Below are 18,932 nucleotides of genomic sequence, written 5' to 3'. Positions count from 1 at the left end.
GTAGACGAGGGCCCATTCTCATGAAACCACAGAGTCACGTGACAAGATTTACATACCCTAAGGTTGCCTTGACCGTTTTGTCTTAAACATGAGAAACAAAAGTTAAAAATTTTTATCTGGACAAAACAATTTTGGGAAACTGCAGGCAGTGTGCAGGGGACACAATTGTTTCCCATGATCCTATTGACAGGAACCAGAAAATTTCAGATGAGCCAACTTACTGAAAAGAGTTACATGACCAGAGAATTTCAAGTGAAGATAAACTGTTCATTGTCCATGGACCTGAGCCAGGTTGGATATAATCCTATTAAGAACAGAAAGATTCTAAGTGGAGATGGAACATCAATTTGAATTACAATTTGAATCAGCACAATGCCATAATAAAAAAAAACATATACTAGTTTTTTTTCTTTTTATTCATTTGGAGTGTATGTACCTGTGTTAATGAATCTACGAAGTGTATATAAACCTGGGGTTAACTTGTATGTTGGTTAAATCTCTCCTGTTATCTAACAATGACCCCTTATGATACTGCCATATACATCTAGCCTCTTTATATTGAAAATGACCCCCTTTTGCAATTTTCTATAATGAATTGACTTGCCTCCTCCCTTCATGTGATGGGACTGTAACCCTTGACTAGCAAAGATACTGTAAAATTTAGGAATCTGAAATAAGCAACTCATAACTTGGAAAATTTTCATTGTTCTATATAATAGTAAAGGTGTATTTTATTTGAAATAATCCATTTACAAAAAATCTTGTTAACATTCTCTTTTTCACTGTCACATCCTAGATGACTATTAAGCAATGCCAGTTTCCCTCACTCGTTTAAATCCAGAAACATCATTTACATAAAAACTGATTGATGGGAGCTGAAGGAAAAAACAGAGAAAAGGTGTTAAAATCAATAACCTACCAATGAATCTGGTCCAAACCCCCATTTTTTTATTTTAAATTTGTATATGTTATTCTTATGACTATTTTTGGTATTTTTTATGCTTTGTCTTGACTATGGATATCCTGTTCTTCATTTCAATTTCCTCAAAATGAACATTGTTGAATGCTCAGTTATTGAATAACAGAAAAAATATCTCAAACTTTTATCTATCTGCTTAAAAAGCACTTAAGATATTGATCATGTCAAAAAATAAGTTATTTTGGATAATATTCATGCTTTTCTGTTGCACCAACAGTTCAGAAACAGAACAGGTTGTCCAGGATATGATTTTGTATTTCACAATTTTAGTATAATTAGTACTTAAAATAAGTGAAAATTCGCAACTCCAATAACATAGGGAAACACCAGATTCATTATGGAAATATTGTCACAAATGTATGACAAACAATGGCATCACAAAACTGTGAACACATTTAATTAAGAAGACAGTATTTTATTTGTGTTATATACTAGACGGGCTGCATATTTGGTAGTGGGAGCAACCCCTGTGGCTCAGTGATCAAATTTAAATACTTGCTGAATGCAAGTTGAAATTCAATTTTGCTTGTAGAAATTATTTCCACTTGCTAAAATTTGCTAGTGGAATTCTATATGTAATGTAGGTAAAGTCCGTGTTTTCTAACACTCAAGTCTGACCTGACCAAAATGTACTTTGTCCGCAAGTTCAATTCTTTTTATTGAATGTCGTGTCAATGAAGCCATAGATCATCAGGAGTACGAAATCATAAACATGTCAAACGTGGACACCCATGTGTGAAATAAGCAGGAATTTCGTTTGATGAATTGGTCATAACTACGAGCGGTAATTAGTAAACAATGTTACCTGGTATTACGAAATACAATAAAAAAATAACTGTTACCTGCAAATTTGGTTACAATTAGCCATTTAGATGACACTTAAACTAATTACAATTTGAGCCACGTGCAAATGTGTTATGACATATCATAAATGGGTATAAATTTGCATATTAAAGGAACGATAACTCTCAATAATGTTTTCCAAGTTAAAAAAGAGTTTTGTTAACATATCATCCAGAGTTAATTTATATATTTTAACGGTTTCAAAGTTTCAGAGTTTTTATCAACATCATCGTATTCTTTCATAAAGGATAGCGGCAATGATCAATAATATACGAATTCAATTGCCAATTTGACTGTTTGAGTGACGGCTTTCATTGATTGCAATTTACCAAATATTTTGAATACAGCAATCAAAAGTGAACTAAATAAATTTAATGAAATGCTTTATTGATGAACATTTTTCTTGAAAAATCCTTAGATAAGTCGAAGTGGACGATAAGTCGAGGCTGACACTTTGCTGAAAAAAAATATCAACTTATAGTCCAGAAATTACGGTACATAATGTGTACATAAAAATTGTAAAGTAGAAGCCCAGTAATCAGTACATCAGAAATAATTATAAGTTTCAATTCATTGTCCAAACAAAGATGAGACGGCGATCTCAATCAGCCAGTCATTTGCTTCAAGTTAACTCTGAGACATTTCTTATTTAAAGTATGTTTCAAATACAACCTACATATATCTTTATTGTAATGATGTTTTGTTCAACAATTTCGAACTTTCATTGATGCCGAATGCTGTTTACTTCCATATATTATAAAAAAATAATCCTTTGACAAACCTCGCACAAATACATGTTGTCTATTTTTAGAAATTTAAATGAACACATTGTTTACAATGTCTCCGATGTGTGATGAGTCATCAAATGGACTGCACTTAATCATAACTCAATACAGGACAATTATGCGGGTTTTTTCCAGGATTTTGAAAGCTTTAGTCACTTTCGCGTGAGAAAATGAGGACCATTTTAATGGTATATTTTTAATGGTATGGTATGGTAGTATTTGCATCCGACATAAGGTATTTCAGAATCATCTGTTATTTACAGCTCTGTTTTAAGACATGAAATAAAACTTAAATGTACCTGTATATTGCATATAAATAAAGCACGATTTTTTTTCAATTACCATGCAAGCATGTTTTCGAGAGAATCCAAATAGCATGCCTGAGATTCAATTAAAAAAAGAAATTCCCCAGCTTTTAAGAATAATCATAAATAGAAATCCCTTTACACTCTTATACAATACATTAATCAGGAACATACAAAACTGGCATAATTTTAAATGTATTTCATATTTTAAAAAATGCTGTTTTCTGTATTGCCACCCTTTGTAGAAACACAAAAATACATCTAGCACAGTGTAGATATATAATTGCCTTAACATGCAACAGTGCTACATTGGGCAGATGTAAATATTTACAAATAAGTATTTCCCTATTGTTGCCTCATGAGATTCTATTTCTAGCACAATTTTCAACTGTGCTTTTGGGATCCAGACCGAGTTAACGACAAATTTATGTCATTAGTTTTCAGTTATATTTAGTATTGGTCCCCGAGGAATTAATAGATAGCATATATTTTCAAGAACTTAAATATTGTTGACTTGCAACTACAAAATGTATAGACACCGGGGTAGTGATCAATTGCAAATTACCCACATTTGGTTTACACTCAAAGTTTGATGAACAGAAATATTATTATAAATGATAAATAACTTTTATGTCACTTTGATACAAAGTTGATGAGAAGTAAAGGAATTTTCCCAGCAGTTATGAATTGTTACTTGCATTTGAACTTTTACGCTTCAGTGGTCTAGGGATGACATTTACTCCACGTGCCTGATTAGTGTAATTGGCGATTTGGTGATTGTTTACACAATATTTTGACACCTGTTGAGAGTTGTAATTAGGTTGGGGTAATAAAATTGTCACTTTCTCCACTTGAACCAATGATGGACTAACAGCTCTTAATGTTTTAGTACTTTCAAAGATTTCAGGTGACGAAATGAGACTAGATTTTTTTCGTCATTCTGAAAAGTCTTTTGTCAATGGCGAAAATGACGAGTGCTAGAAAAATTACTGGTTATGAAGTATGTATCAGCGATAAATGTCTTTTTTTATGATTTTCATGTTTAATATATTTGTCAATCAATAATATTACATGCTATTTGTCTCAACCGCTGTTTTATAATTTGTGCCAATGGCTTGGATTAAAGAAGGACAAATCAACTAATGACTCATGTTACTAGTATAAATTCCAGCGACTGGATAATTTAAGAATTTTTACAAGTCCCCCGGACTCCCCTGTTATGATTTTCATGGGTGCCCAATGAATTTCGGAGGTCAGTGACCTGGGAGCTCCGGTACTAAAGTCCATATTGTTGGTGGAGATCAATGAGATAAACTTCACTGTGCTGGGTGAATTTTACACCAAGGTCAGTGATTCTCCATACACAATTAACAATCGGAAAATACAATGTCCAAGATGGATGGGAGTAACACTTACATTACACCGTGAAAAAATCTGGTTGACACAGAGTTTCACTGACTAACACAGATTTAAAACTTGGACTTGAGTGATAGAGAAATAAAAGTCGCTGAGTGTAGTGTAAACATAATACTTATTCTCGTTATATTTGTTTGAAATAGTCGTTCAAGTTTGTTAAATGTACATTCATCATCATCATCTTCCGGTACAAAAGTAGAATTGCAAGGAATGTGGAACCTCCCGGTACTTTGTCTTTATTCTGAATTTATTTTTAATCAATATTTGTCACATAAGATAGTTAATAACTTTTATGAATTTTTCACAGTTTCAAGATTACTAATGCAAATCAAGTGTTTCCTTCACTATTCTATGTGTTATTGACTCGAACCGGATGTGTGGATGATTAGCCTTAACATCCCACTAGTTTTTTCAAACCTTCAATAGTTTCATACATCATTTATTATCATAAGATTTCAACCTCCATGGTTTACACATACAGTGAAAGAAATTACGGAGCAGTCCGATATGTCTGCATTCCTAAGATTTGCTGTCTTTTATAAACATAAGCTAATGTATAACTGTTATTTAAAGTTTTGAATACTAAATCTACATACAATGTTTTTTTAAGTAAATCATTCTTTATAACCAGTGTCATAAGCACATTTCATTTATTTGTTGTCTATATAATCAACATGCTGTTTTCTTGTAAACAATGAAAGTCCGGTAATTCTGCGGATGCTTAGAATAAACACCTGGGTATGGATAAAGGAATGATTTTGAAACTTCAAATTAAGTTTTACAAATTGTTCAGAACATTCATTGAACAAAGCAAACTGTTTTAGTTGATTTCAACCAATAAAACATGGTTCGACATTAACGGTTGCCCGATTGCCCGGGGCAAGTAAATCGCCGGTCTGGGCAAGTAAAAACGACATCAAAGTTGCCCGACTGGGCAAGTGAAAAAAATATATGCCCAAATTACATTATTTCTGATCATCGCAGCTCTAAAACATCGAAAATTACTTCTGTATAGTTCGCCGTTCTTCCCGACCTTGCTGACCTAGATTATCATTGGATAGTTTTCTGATTTTCCCTTTGCCAAAAATAGATCGTATGATATTAATGTTGACCAATCGGATGCGTCCAATTGTACATCTATTTTCGTTATCCAATTGAACATCGCGATTTATTTATGGAATTTCTTACTTTGGAAAACTGCAAGAAATCTGTATCGAAAACTTCGAAAATATGAGAGAAAAAGAGAAATAAGATTCTATTGAAGATAGTTATTGTTGTCCATTCGTTAAACTAAAGATGTGAAATAAAAACTCCTCACATGAATACTTGTAATTTCTTTGCTTCTTGTTTTACCCCTTATTCCCGCAAAAAATATGACGGCTTTTCGATTTATTTGGCTTGCAATTAATCAGTTCTCCCCAAGTGTCGAGGGAGTAAGCATGGCCAAGCAGGGGACACTTGACTGTTTTGGGGTAACTGGGGTCCTGAAATTCCACAGAAAAATACAAAAGCTGACTATGAATTAAAACGAAAACGTGGGTTTAATGATGGATGGCTGAAAGACTTTGATGGCATTGTTGATTCTGAAAATGGCATGATCTGCACTGTCATCTGCATTATAGTTGAACAGTTTCTTGCCATCCACGTCTTATTAAACAAGGGTTTCTGGTTTAAACACTATATAGTGACACAAAGTTCCGGGCAAGTGAATCACATATGTCACTTGCCCGACTGGACAAGTGAATATAAAAGTTAACGTCGAACCCTGTAAAAGTTGCAAAACAATGGGTTCGAATTGTAGTTGTTGTGATACCTTAGACATAATGTGATTTTTAAGTGGAGCTAAATGAACAAATTTCTTTAATTAAATAACTGATTAGGTAGTTATATGGCTTAAAACCAATTATATATATTGTACATGTCTATGATACAGTCACAAAATCAAGTTATTTATAAAATGCTCTGTGAGGTAACACACAAGGGACAGTGGAAGTTACCAATTTTAGATATGTGTTCCTCCTCGGTACAATACTTCAAATGGACCCACTTAAGACAGCAATCACATTGTGCCCAGTTAACAATTTTAAGGCTTAGATCCAGTTTGAGTCCTTCTGGCTGACATTTTCCATGCACAATGCAAGTTTCTGTATCCTCAACTTCATCACCATTCTCTTCAACTCTTGAACGTTAGAATATGGTGTTTCAAATGTTTTTCTTTTCTTTTGAGCAAATTATAATTTAGAAATGTTAAAAGAGGCTTTTGGTGATGTCAGAACTAGGGGAGAAAGTATTAGATATGCAGCTAGAAGACATGGTGTCCCAGATTTCAATTAAGCAATATACATACATGTACGAAGATGCCAGAGCGAAGCGATTGAAAGTTAAAATCTTATCGTTTTAAACATAAAAACAAACAAATAACCATATGCTTACATAGCAACGATTAACGCAAACATCGCAGATGCGTTGACTTGTTGAGACATCGTGTCAATTGATCTAAATAAGTTCTTCTTTTTTTCTTAGCCGTTCACAACCACATGCAGCAATGACTACGCTCGGATTCGGAACCCCTCTTAGTTTAGCGGAAATAGCCGAGTAGTTTCTGTTCGGGTTCAATCGGTAAGTCCTCGGCAGCCGGGAGGTTGCGGTCTCAGTATCGTATTAATTTTCCCATAGACTTCTATAGTGAAGTGCATATTTTTAGGACTTTTTAAAAAATATGTAAATTGATTCAATAAAACTTTCACTGTGTAGCATTTCTAAGGACATGTATAAAAATAATTTCCCGCAAGAAAATAGGGTGAGTCCACGAAGATCGGACAGAAAAGTAGTCTCGAACTATAAATAGTCATTTTCCCTACTTTCACTTTCGTTTTGCACTCACCAAACCAACATTTTCAGTGGAACATTTTTATGATATTATGTTAGATTTTCTTTTAAAAAAGTTCTTCATCTTACAGTGTGATGTTTGCTCTATTTATAAGTCATTGTTCATATCTTTTGACAAAATATTAGTTTGTAGAGAGGCAAAAAGAAAATGCACTATATTTTTATAGCATCCATGTTTTGACTACACCTGCTCAGGTTTATGCAATACGATACTGGTACCTTGCGATTGCGATTGGTTTGGGGTAAGTAGTTTCAAGTTCCGGTCTGTTAGGGGTCTCACTAACTAGCGACAAGAGGTGACAAGAAGAGACATGATGCGTCAAGGAGTCTTGTTTGTTTGTTTGTTGGGTTTTAACGTCCAAGCAGCAATATTTAGCTATATTCAGACGATGAACATGAAATTGATGATAAAAATGAACATGAAATGATGATGAAATGAAACAGGGATGGGACACAAGGACAATGGGGTCGACAAATTTTGAATGCCACTGGAAATAGGGAGAGGTGGGTATGATCGGGCCACCATACATCGTGTACTAAGTTACAGCCCTAGATTAATCCTACGAGGAGGAATGAACCGGCCAGAGAAAGCTATATTATTATATAGCCTAGCTGGCCGAGTGGTCTAGGGCGCTAGGGCACAGGTACTTTGCTGTTCGGCTGATACATAGTTTGGGATATTTATTGTCAAATAAATTGAACTGTGCCAAATACATGATTGTTTATAGGTAGCATCCTACACAAGGCACAGGGAAGCCGAAAAGTATGGTTTGCATTTTTTTCTTTTCTTTTATTATTATTATTATTATTATCATCATCATTATTATTATTTGTTTACATTTTATACAATTAATATTAATGTGAACCAAAATAATGATTATTTAGGCAACCGCGCAGAGTGGTATTTACGCAAGAACAGTAAAGGATACAAGTCACTTGTCCCAATTCAAATTTGTCCCAGACCGATTTGTCCCGATTCCATTTTGTCCAAGGTCAATTCGTCCCATGTTTTCTGAAATGGTTTTTGTTTCAGGATATAGTGTTTGTGGTGTGTTATTCATGGTTATGAACAACTCTTTGTTTTGATTTTAAAGGGTATTATTTTACCAGACCCTAAATTCATGTTTTTGTTTTTCGTTTTGCTTTTTTTTTTTGCGATTTATAATTTAAAAATAGGAAACATTTTGGATTTTTGTTTTGTACAAAACTAGAAAAAAACATGAGAAATGATTTTTTATTCTTACAAAGGAAAGTTCACATTATGTACACTGTACCATTTTTTAAAACAAACACCAACTTCTACTCCATTCTATTATGGTAGTGTAACTCACATATTCATATAACATTATCCGGTACTTGTCTTTCTCCCTAACTTTTATCCACTCATTTTAAATCATCTGTGTTATCTTGTACTAAGTAAAACCAAAAAAATGCATTCAACATCAAAATAACACCAACTCAACACACATTTAAAAGAAACACTCATATAGCATCCATAAAGCTCTCATTCTGAGTCATTCAACATTCATATTAAAACAAATATTTTCATCTACCACTTATTCTTTTTTAATTCATCAAATACAACAAAGAATAGACAATTCACATAAAACATCATCTATTGTCAAAGTTTTGATTTTTAAGTAGTCTTGTTTACAACAATTAGTCCTACAGATTTCAAAAGAGCAGACACATCATTGCTGTAGGCATCCCACAACGAAGAGCGTGATGATGTTCTTAGTGTCCTGAAGAGTTTCTGCTCAGAATCTAATTGTAGCTGCAAAGGAACACATCTAACAAATAAGACATTTTTATACTTCATTTATGAAAAATTTGGACACTATGTTATTGTCAAGTAATAACTTCATACATGTATTTATTTTGTTTCTCTTTTTGTCTCATCTATTTTATTGATTTCCAAGTCATTGGTTTGTTTAACTGTTGATTTTTTTACAAACCTAGATTCATCACTCAGCAGTCTGGTCATCACGTACAGCTGCAGGCTCTGCCCTTCTGCCATTTTGTTGAGTTGTTGATGCCATCCTTCCACGTCATTGTTGGTCTTTACTGCTTGACTAAGCACAGACCATGTTTTGACAGGGAACTTGGAACCAACAATCCATGTGGACGTAACGTAGTTTACTAAGTGGTCTTGCTGCAACAAGAACAGCAAGGTACAGTTTGTTGAAAGATGACACGATGTGCTCTTATGGGAGGCACGGCATTGCCATGATCTGCCTGTGGAATTTATTAACTATGTCGCTGTTCATGTCGACAACCTTAAATAACTTTTCAGTTGCATACTAGTAAATGATAAAATACCACATACTGCACCAGTTACTTAAACAGATACGTTTTAATTAACCCTATAAAAATGTTCATTTCTAACTGCTGAATGACCACATTCAGTGCCATATATATCTTAATTTGTACCGATCTACTATATTTTTTTCTAAAAGCAAATGAAAAGATTTCAAAATACCTGTAGGCCAACCTTTTGACATTTCATCCAAAGTACCTGCCTCAAGTGAAAGGCACACCCACGGACAGTCACTGTGTGTAGTACCCTACAAACTGCTTTCCACATGGCAAACTCAAAGTATTGTACCACAGCTCTAACTGAAGCAGCACTAGGTAGTAACATGAGAATGCAACGGATTACCTGAAAGAAACAAATCATGTGAAAAGATGTTAACCAAAGACCCACAAGGGCAACATAAAACATAATTTATAATTTCAGAAATATACAATACATCCTTTGTTATACATGTACATTTCAGAGGCTTTTCACAGAATCAATATTTAAATATACTTATTTAGACAGATTAACAGCTGTTATTTAACAGGAGTTATTTTATCTTTTTTTTATTTTCAATTCTCAATTTATAAGTACCTATGTGTTCACTTTTTCTGTCTAATCTCACAAAGAAAAACTAATTGCTGCAATGTAATCTTTAGCAAGGCGTCGAGACATAACGGCAAACACTAGAGTATCTGCTTGGTGTCAGAACCAAAACGAACAAAGGCATGGACAGAAAGTAGTGGATTAAATGGTCAGCGTACTACTTTAAATGTTGCATCAATATACCAAGTCTTCGCTGTGACAAGAATGCTCAACTCTCTTCTTGTTGAAAATGTCAGATGGCGTTGATTGTCAACATTGATGTCTTTCTTCAAGAAATCTTCTGGAATATGGTCCCGTACATACTGAAAAAAAAACCCAATATATTTCATGCAACATTTGCATTTGTTTTCCGTCCCATTATTAATTTTGATTTCATTAACAGTAATAACATATATTTATGTAATGTTGAAATATTTTCTATGTTTTAGAGTAAAAAGTGATATGTTGACTGCATATATTTTGATCGCTAATTTTAGTTGAAAGAGACTTATATATCAACCTATATATATATTTTTTTCTTTTTCAATGTACTTATTTTTGTCGATTTAACGGCATATTAACAAGAATTTGAGTTGAAAATAATTATTAATACCTTCTAAGTACAAGTGTGGCCGTGGATCTCCACAAGTATTTCTTTGCTCATTTCCGTGCTTGCTGGTATAATGGAAAACACATTGACCAGGCTTGTGATAATGTTTGATGTTTGTTTGTTTGTTGGGGTTTAACGTCCGAGCAGCAATATTTCAGCTATATTCAGACGAAATAATGTTTGAAAGACTGGTGTCAATGATTGAGTCATCATGGAGTTATGAAAGTGGAGTACCCCAGGTTCCGTGAAAGAACGATTGGTTACGTCAAATGGCTGGTTCTTGGGTAGATAGGAAGAATCTGGATCAGTGTTCAGTCATTCTCGGTTGTCAAAGACCGACAAATATACCCCTTGGTTCTGCTTCATCAACACTGTCGGTGTTATATGTTGGGTTTGACAAATTAAAATCACCTACATTTATGTTACTGCCAAGGGGTGTTCTCGTGTTTTCCCCGTCAGGTTGACAGTTGTTACAAATGTAGTCTGTTGTAGGATGAAATTCTGTAAAACACAACATAAGGCTTGAATTAACTGTGAAGGCATGGTTTTAAACACAAACTGATCGGCTTCGGGTAACACATTCAGACGACATGATGGACTTCATATGACATTTTATAACAGAACTTCATTTATGTACACATACTTTTATTTGACTTATTCAAGAATCCTTTCGGTAAAATGGTAAAATTGTCAATGTTTGTTTTATAACATTAACAGAAATATATTGTGATGCCATACATGTATTTTACCAATGATATTTATCAATGTATTGTCAGAAGACACAAATATTCAAAATGTATTTGCTTGTTTGGGTTTGATTTTTTTTGTTTGTTTCTTTATTGAAAAAAGTACGATACAATATTTTTGTGTGATTGAGGTCGTTATAAGACTACAGATCATCATGCAAGTAATAAATACAAAAAACAAATATTTTCGTGTGATTCAGGTCGTTATAAGACTACAGATCATCATTCAAGTAATAAATACAAAAAAAATATTTTCGTGTGGTTGAGGTCGTTATAAGACTATAGATCATCATGCAAGTAATAAATACAAAAGCAAAACAAAACAAAACAATGCAGAAAAGGAACTATAATAATTTTTTTTCAACTAACATGATTTTCTTACACATGTGAGTTCTCTGCCTTTACCTTCAGTCAATGAAAGACAATCCAGCTCTCCTAAGGATTTTTTTCTGTATATTTATTAAGATCACTTGTAATAAATTATTGCTAATGCTTTTATATTGTACAAAGTTCCAGGAGATATTATTAAGTTCACATTTCTTTAAGCTATGACAAGACACGCTACTCCACTAAGTTTTTTGGTAAGGGCAAAGGTTAACAGCCTCCAGTTAATGTCATTTATTAAAATGACGTATAAAATAACACAGAAAATATGTACATATATATATACATTAACTAGGAGTATGAAAATAGTGAAAATGACACTATATAAGAATGCTTTTATGTAACTTATCAAGGTGTATTATATAAAATTTTCATTTTCTGTCATATATTTAAAAATAAAATGATTCCAATTTTGGTTAAATTGAGACAAATTATTCAAAACTGGGACATATTGATTGGGACAATTCGGCATGCAACAAATTGACCAAGCACCGATATTAAAGGGAACCAAGGTTATATCGGTAATCATAAGAATGTAATCCAGGGACAAAGACCAGACATGGGAAACAGACATACACAACAAAGAACATATAGTAACTAAAATCATATATACAAAGTAACAAAAGCAAATGAGCAACTCGGACTCCACTAAAAACAGGGAGCATGGACCAGGTGCACCGGTAGGGTAAGCGTCCTCTGCTTTTTTAGAAACACCCGCCGAGTTGCTCATAAAAAGTCAAGTCCGGGGTAGACAAACGAGGAAAGGATAACTATGACTCATGGTGCAGATGGATACACCATAACGATCCACGAGTTCATGATGATGACCATAAAACGTCTGCAGTGATGACTTCAATCTTGTAGCAACATAACCCTGTTCCAGAAGCCTATTTGTTAGAGTTCCAGCGCCATACAAAAAGTCTGCGTAGTTTCGGCAAGCTCTGGCATAACGTATGAGTTATGATATGAACATTCCATACGCAGGTGCTGAAGGGATATTGCCACAGATGAAAGGAAAGTTGACAATTTTGAATGAAAAGTCATCACGTTTGTCGTAAAGTTTGGTCAATAGATTTCCTTTACCATCGATTTCTAAGTGTAGGTCAAAATATGATATGAGGCTGACCTCACAGTGTCTGTAATATCCTTTATCTCAAGTTCTTTTGGGTAGATGTGATGTATCAAATCCCGGAAATTAGGATTGTTTAAAGATAATACGTCATCTATATAGCGGAAACTGAGATTAAAGGATCTAGCTAAACGATATTCTTTCTTTCGGATCAGATCAGCTATAACGTCAGCCTCATAAGAGTGAGGGAAAGGGTCAGCAAGTACAGGAGCACAATTTGTTCCCATTGGAATGCCGACCGTTTGTTGAAAAATACGTCCACCACACTGACAAATATGTTGTCGATTAAAAATTCCAGCATTTTGTAAACATCTTCCTCTGTATGTTTGGAAGATGATTTGGAATAATTTCTCACAAAGCATGAGGAATCTCTACCAAGAACTATATATTTGTATCTAGGTGTCCCATTTTTTTGGAAAAACAACGATGTATAATGTTTTAAGTTGGGATTTTAACTGAGTATGAGGAATAGAAGTATACAGTGTTGAAAAAATCATAGGTTTTAATGCTATTATATTCAGATAATAGTCTTGAACTGATTGTCTCCAAAAGATCTTTCGATTTTTTTAGGATCCACATTGAATTTAAAGATACGCGATAAAGTATTTACATAAAACTCAACGTGAAGTGTGGCTTCTTTAAGCCTGGTCGAGTACAAACTGTTTAAAGCTATATATTATAAAAACAAAAACAAATTCACCAGTGCCTTTTGATCCGTGAAAATGTTATCATAACTTTTTATTGTTTTTATTAACATTAAGATACATTCACTAAATTCACGTTTGATTCTCTTTTATTTGAAAAAAAATAGATAAGTCCATTAGCTGCCAATTTTACAATTTTTGCACAAATATAAATTTCTACAATATGCATTCATTTCCATGTGGCTATATTACATCCCACAAAATTTCGCAGCTATGCTGCTTAGAAAATAGTTCGGAAACCTATTAGTGTGGGGTGTCTTAAGAGAGTCAAGCGTGAAATAGAAAGAATCATTCCCACCAAGCACCTGTAAAAATCAGCAACACAATTAAATTCTGGGGAACCACATCACCTTTACTGTGTTTTGAAGGCAGTTAAGTGTTTTATACCAACTGCAGTCAACGATCGAAGTTTTGGGTATGTATGTTTTACCCTGTTTTACCTGGTCTGTCCATACTATTTCATAAGCAGCTTGCAGCATTTTTATGAAACTTTGTAGAGATGTGAATACAGTATTTTACTTAAATTTACATGAAAACTACAAAAGAGAACCTGTATTTCAGGGTATTTGATATCAAGTCTTTATAGCTTCCCACAAGCAAAAATTTAGGTGAATTCTACAAAGCGTAACCTGTATTATATAATTCAGCTTTCGGGGCATTTGATTTAATTCTTATATTTCCTACAAGCAAAATAATGTATCATTAAGGTTGAAAATTCATTGAAAATCTACATTGCAGAACATGTATTATATAATCCAGGTTCGTTCAGTGTGGATATTAACAACGAGCTGTCAGTTGTTACAGCACTCTACGCGTTGACCTACTCCCAAATAGTTACAGTGAGGAAACCCTCTCGGACCCACTTGGGGTGTGTGAGTACAGAGCGTCAACAAAGCAGCACAGCCGCTAGTAGGACATACTCTAAGTTTTTCGGTCAGTTATCCAGAAGGCTGGACTCCGCTACCTTCCAATTAGTAACAGCCATCTACTAACAGAATCCCCGTAAGGGGCGGTCGTGCGAGATCTGTAAGGATAGTCAAGACCGCATGAACTTCCAATCATCTTATTACAGCACTCTTAAAATGTTGTAAGAACAAATGTGGTATGTAGTTCTGCCGGGTTTTCTGCCTATAGAATATCGTTTGCATTACAGATTTTGATAAAGTAATCTAGTTCTCCGATTTCTGCTCTTTTACTTGTCAACCCATTTAATTTTTTGTATGATTTGGTGCCAGTCTAACGCCAAACAGCCTGGACTCTGGTATTTGTTTTAAGTTGCTCATTTATGTATTCATCTGCCGTTTTCAATCATATATTAAACTTTTTTAAATCTAAACTAAGTAGTCAAAATTTATATCTAGTTTTTCCCCTGAAATTACCAGTATTTAATACTTAATAATATTCTTTCGATCGGGTCAATATTTCTAAAATTGTACATTTTCTCCATTGGTTTTCTGTGTACATTTTCTATACTTTATGCATTGTTTTTGGTTGTCATTTTCATTTATTTTTTTTAACTCTATTTTTTTATATATTTATAATTGAAAAATGCATAAGGGTATATATGTATTTAGTTACCACAAAATAGAAATTCTTACCAATTAAATGTAACTTAATCATAGCTGGTTTGAAATCAACATAACTCAATTCTTTATCATCCTCCCAATTCAGGGTCCGCTCCTGACTTGGGAGGATGCTTCTTATACAACCTATCCAGTTAATGAGTAATCAAGGGAACCAAGGTTACAGCGGTAATCAAAAGAATGTAATCCAGGGACAAAAACCAGACACGGAAAACAGACATTCACAACAAAGAACGCAGAGTAACTAAAATAATACAAACAATGTAAAAAAAGCAAATGAGCAACTTGGACTCCACTAAAAACTGGGAGCATGGACCAGGTACACCGGTAATATCCCATTATCTCTCAAAATCAAAATGGAACAAAAATAAAACAAACTGTCCCACAGAACACAACATAACTAGTACACCAAATCAAACAAAGAAAAGGAGTAACAAATATAGACAGAGGTACATTCTTTTTACATTTAAGTAATATTATTTTACTCAAAATCATAAATTTCAACACATTTTAAAAGAAAAACAGACTTTTACGAAATACGGCCACTTTTATCGAGTCTTACAAAATGTCACACATGCTCTTTTTTCGCATTAGGCCAATTTATGCAAAGTTCGCGTCTTATTTTTATATTATTGCTACATTCAATTTTCCAGCAAAAACTGATTTCTGAATGTTATTTTTTCTCAGCTTTTCATTGTCCTAGACTTTTAATTTCTGATTCTTATTACTCTTACAATAGCATATTTTACAAATCTTACAAAATGTCACAACTCCATAAAAATGACGTTTTCAATAATGGTAAAAGTGACGTTCCGTAAGTGTGGTCGGCAATTTTTTCGTACGAGTTTACTCTTAACAGCTACAATTCGCATTATCAAGTTAGAATTTAATTCAAAGCAATATTTAAAATGCGATATTGTCGTATTTTAAAGAAAAAAATCATCAGTGTGGTTTTGAAAATGTCATTCTTATTGTAAAAGACACAAATCTAGATTAACCATTAAATTAAATATACATGTATGTTGCTGAAAGTTTTTGATTATAAAAAATATTTGCATCTAGGCCTATAAGAACATTTTTTACTCTGAAGTCACGTGAGTGGCTTCGAATATTGTAAGTATAAGAATGACAAAAGGGCTTCCAGCAGATAACTTCACGGACGGAAATGCCGTCTTCAAATTAATGCGTGATTCTCTTTTAAATTTTAAATATTTCACCGATATCCCTAGTGAATGATATTTCAAACAATTTTAAGTGTTAATTTTCAGCTAAATATTGTCGAACTGGTAAATCGAGACGCCAAACTATTTTTTGCCGCTTGGCCGCGTAGTAATTTCAAAGAAAATAGTTAAAAGCTATCCTGGTTCCCGGGACTACTGAATATTGCGATTGGGAACCAGTCTAGTTTAAAGCCAATACAATTTAATTGGAGTTATCTCTCTTTGGGTGGTGTTGGATTTTAACTATGCCCCGTGGATGGTATTATACCCAAAATCATTTTATCAAGAAGCGTCACATTCAACATCATCAGATTCCTTTTTTCAAGTTTCAGGTCTCAAGAACATAAACAAATGCAGTAATCTCATTTTCACGACATTTGTGCACTTCTTTGTTTTGTTTTGCTGCAGGTTGCAAGGGAAATATGGGTTCAACACCAAAACATTATCAAACCTTGGTCCATGTCATGACCGGCACTCTAGCACATTGCTTAAAAAAGTAAACAACTATCATGAGAAAGAAAGGATATGGGGAAATGTTATAAATAAACAGCACATCAAACATGGCAGCAACATTTTTTTTGTTTCCTCACTATGAAAACTTTCAACAGGAGAGAATAAAAAAAAATATTACGACCAAAATAAAATGATCGAGGCACCGACAATATTCTAAACATGTCTTTATACAAAAAAGGGACTGGGGAATATTGAACAACTGATTGGTCATTGTACACATGCTCCTTTTGACTAACAAAACAATAATCAGCTTCCGATCCAGCCTGATTCAAGTGTGGCATCAGAAATAACATCAGAGCATTATTTCTTCAGTTCCTGTGTGTCTTCTTCGCTTTGTGGTAGAGTAATCAAGGGAACCAAGGTTATAGCGGTAATCAAAAGAATGTAATCCTGGGACAAAGACCAGACATGGAAAACAGAAATGCACAATAAAGAACATAAAGTAACTAAAATCATACATACAAAGTAACAAATGTAAATGAGCAACTCGGACCCCACTAAAAACTGGGAGCATGGACCAGGTGCACCGGTAGGGTAAGCGTCCTCTGCTTTTCTAGAAACACCCGCCGAGTTGCTCATAAAAAGTCAAGTCCGGGGTAGACAAACGAGGAAAGGAAAACTATGACCCGTTGAATAAATCAGTTTTCATGGTGCTGATGGATACACTATACGTGGTACTAGTTTCAAATTGCTTTCCCTTGGAGTTGGCACTGGTTTCTCAACTACATAACCTATTGGAAGCAATAAAATTTGGTGTAAAGTACGAATCTTCCCTTCAATACCCTCCTTGCGTACTCTGGAGATTGGAATACCCGCATTGGGTTGTGCTATAACAAGATAAGGTTCTTCTCATTTATCCATCAACTTATGCTTCCTATCATACAAAAGAACCTTGATCAATATACCCTATCTCATGGTTTAACAACCGCTCCTCTGATCTTTGTGTTATGTCCTTCTTTCTGTCTTTCTCTGGCGTTTTCCGATGACTGCTTGGCAAGGTTGTATGCCTGCGTAAGACGGTCTTTCAACTCCATAACACACTGAGTACTGGGTACTTGCTCATCCATACAGAGTCTAAATGTAACATCAATTGCTAATCTAAAATAAACATATATGGTGTTTGACCAGTAGAGTCAAGTCTGGTGAATTGTATGCACGTACTATAGGTGCCACATAAGCTCTCCAGTTCAACTTTTGATGTGTGCCTAAGGATCCCGGCATGTTACAAAGTGTCCTAATAAACCTTCGGTCATACCTTTGCCATTGGGATGATACCTAGTTGTTCTGGACTTTTTCATACCTGTCAACTTGCAAAGTCCTTTCACTATCTCGCTCTCAAAATTGGTCCCTTTATCAGAATGTATCCTCTCATGAATGTCATAATGCTTCAGCAGTGGATTTTGCCAGTTGAATTTTAGTAGGAATGGGCTACGCATACCTGCTTTAATCTAATAAGACTTTATAAATTCTCACATTCTTTTTTATATTCTGAAATTACAAAAGTGTTTTTGAAATCCACTATATCGTGTTGTGATTTATGACTTTACAGAAACAAGTCTAAAACATAAGTTTACTTAAGTTCGTCATATTTTTATGGAATATCTTTTTCGTTTTAAAGAAGAGAAAATTTAACTTGCAGGATAAATATCATTTGGCACATTGTTTAATCACAGACCAGTGGCTTATATACCGTAGATTTCTTTGTGAGAGTCCCTGCATAGCTACATACTCCGACAGTTCTTTTTAAAGCAATATCAAATCTTTCAAAATGTTATCCAAAGTCTTAAAGTCAAGTCTTAACCTCTGAATGTTTTTTTTTTTCAGATAAATGTGAAAATTCGGACTGGAAAGTGAGAAATAGTCAGTTATCAGTTTGGTACAGTAACTTCCGGTTACACAATTCAATATAAAATCGACTGAGTCAAAATGTTTTCAACTAGTTTTA

The 18,932-nt window shown here is 34.0% G+C and overlaps 1 protein-coding gene across 3 annotated transcripts in view; it reads right to left on the bottom strand.

Moving 5' to 3' along the window:
- LOC148614260 (uncharacterized) overlaps nucleotides 1-6,913 on the bottom strand; it is a 34,722-nt gene extending 27,809 nt beyond the window's left edge. For 2 of the 3 annotated variants that reach the window (XM_088588255.1, XM_088588256.1), the window contains exon 1: nucleotides 6,762-6,784. Coding sequence is in view for 1 of the 3 variants with exons in the window: in XM_088588254.1 (XP_088444380.1) it covers nucleotides 6,762-6,811 (50 nt within the window). In the remaining 2 variants the exon portion in view is untranslated. Of the gene's footprint in view, nucleotides 1-6,761 lie in introns of all 3 variants that reach the window. The other variant, XM_088588254.1, reaches the window with a different exon arrangement.
- Between the last annotated feature and the right edge of the window lie 12,019 nt (nucleotides 6,914-18,932).

This window comes from Perna viridis, chromosome 6 (genome assembly GCF_037379345.1).
Source record: "Perna viridis isolate PV_CMFRI_1.1 ecotype Kerala chromosome 6, ASM3737934v1, whole genome shotgun sequence".
NCBI classification, from domain to species: domain Eukaryota; kingdom Metazoa; phylum Mollusca; class Bivalvia; order Mytilida; family Mytilidae; genus Perna; species Perna viridis.
Note: the sequence above shows the minus strand (reverse complement) of the source record. Positions and strands in the feature narration are given on the sequence as shown.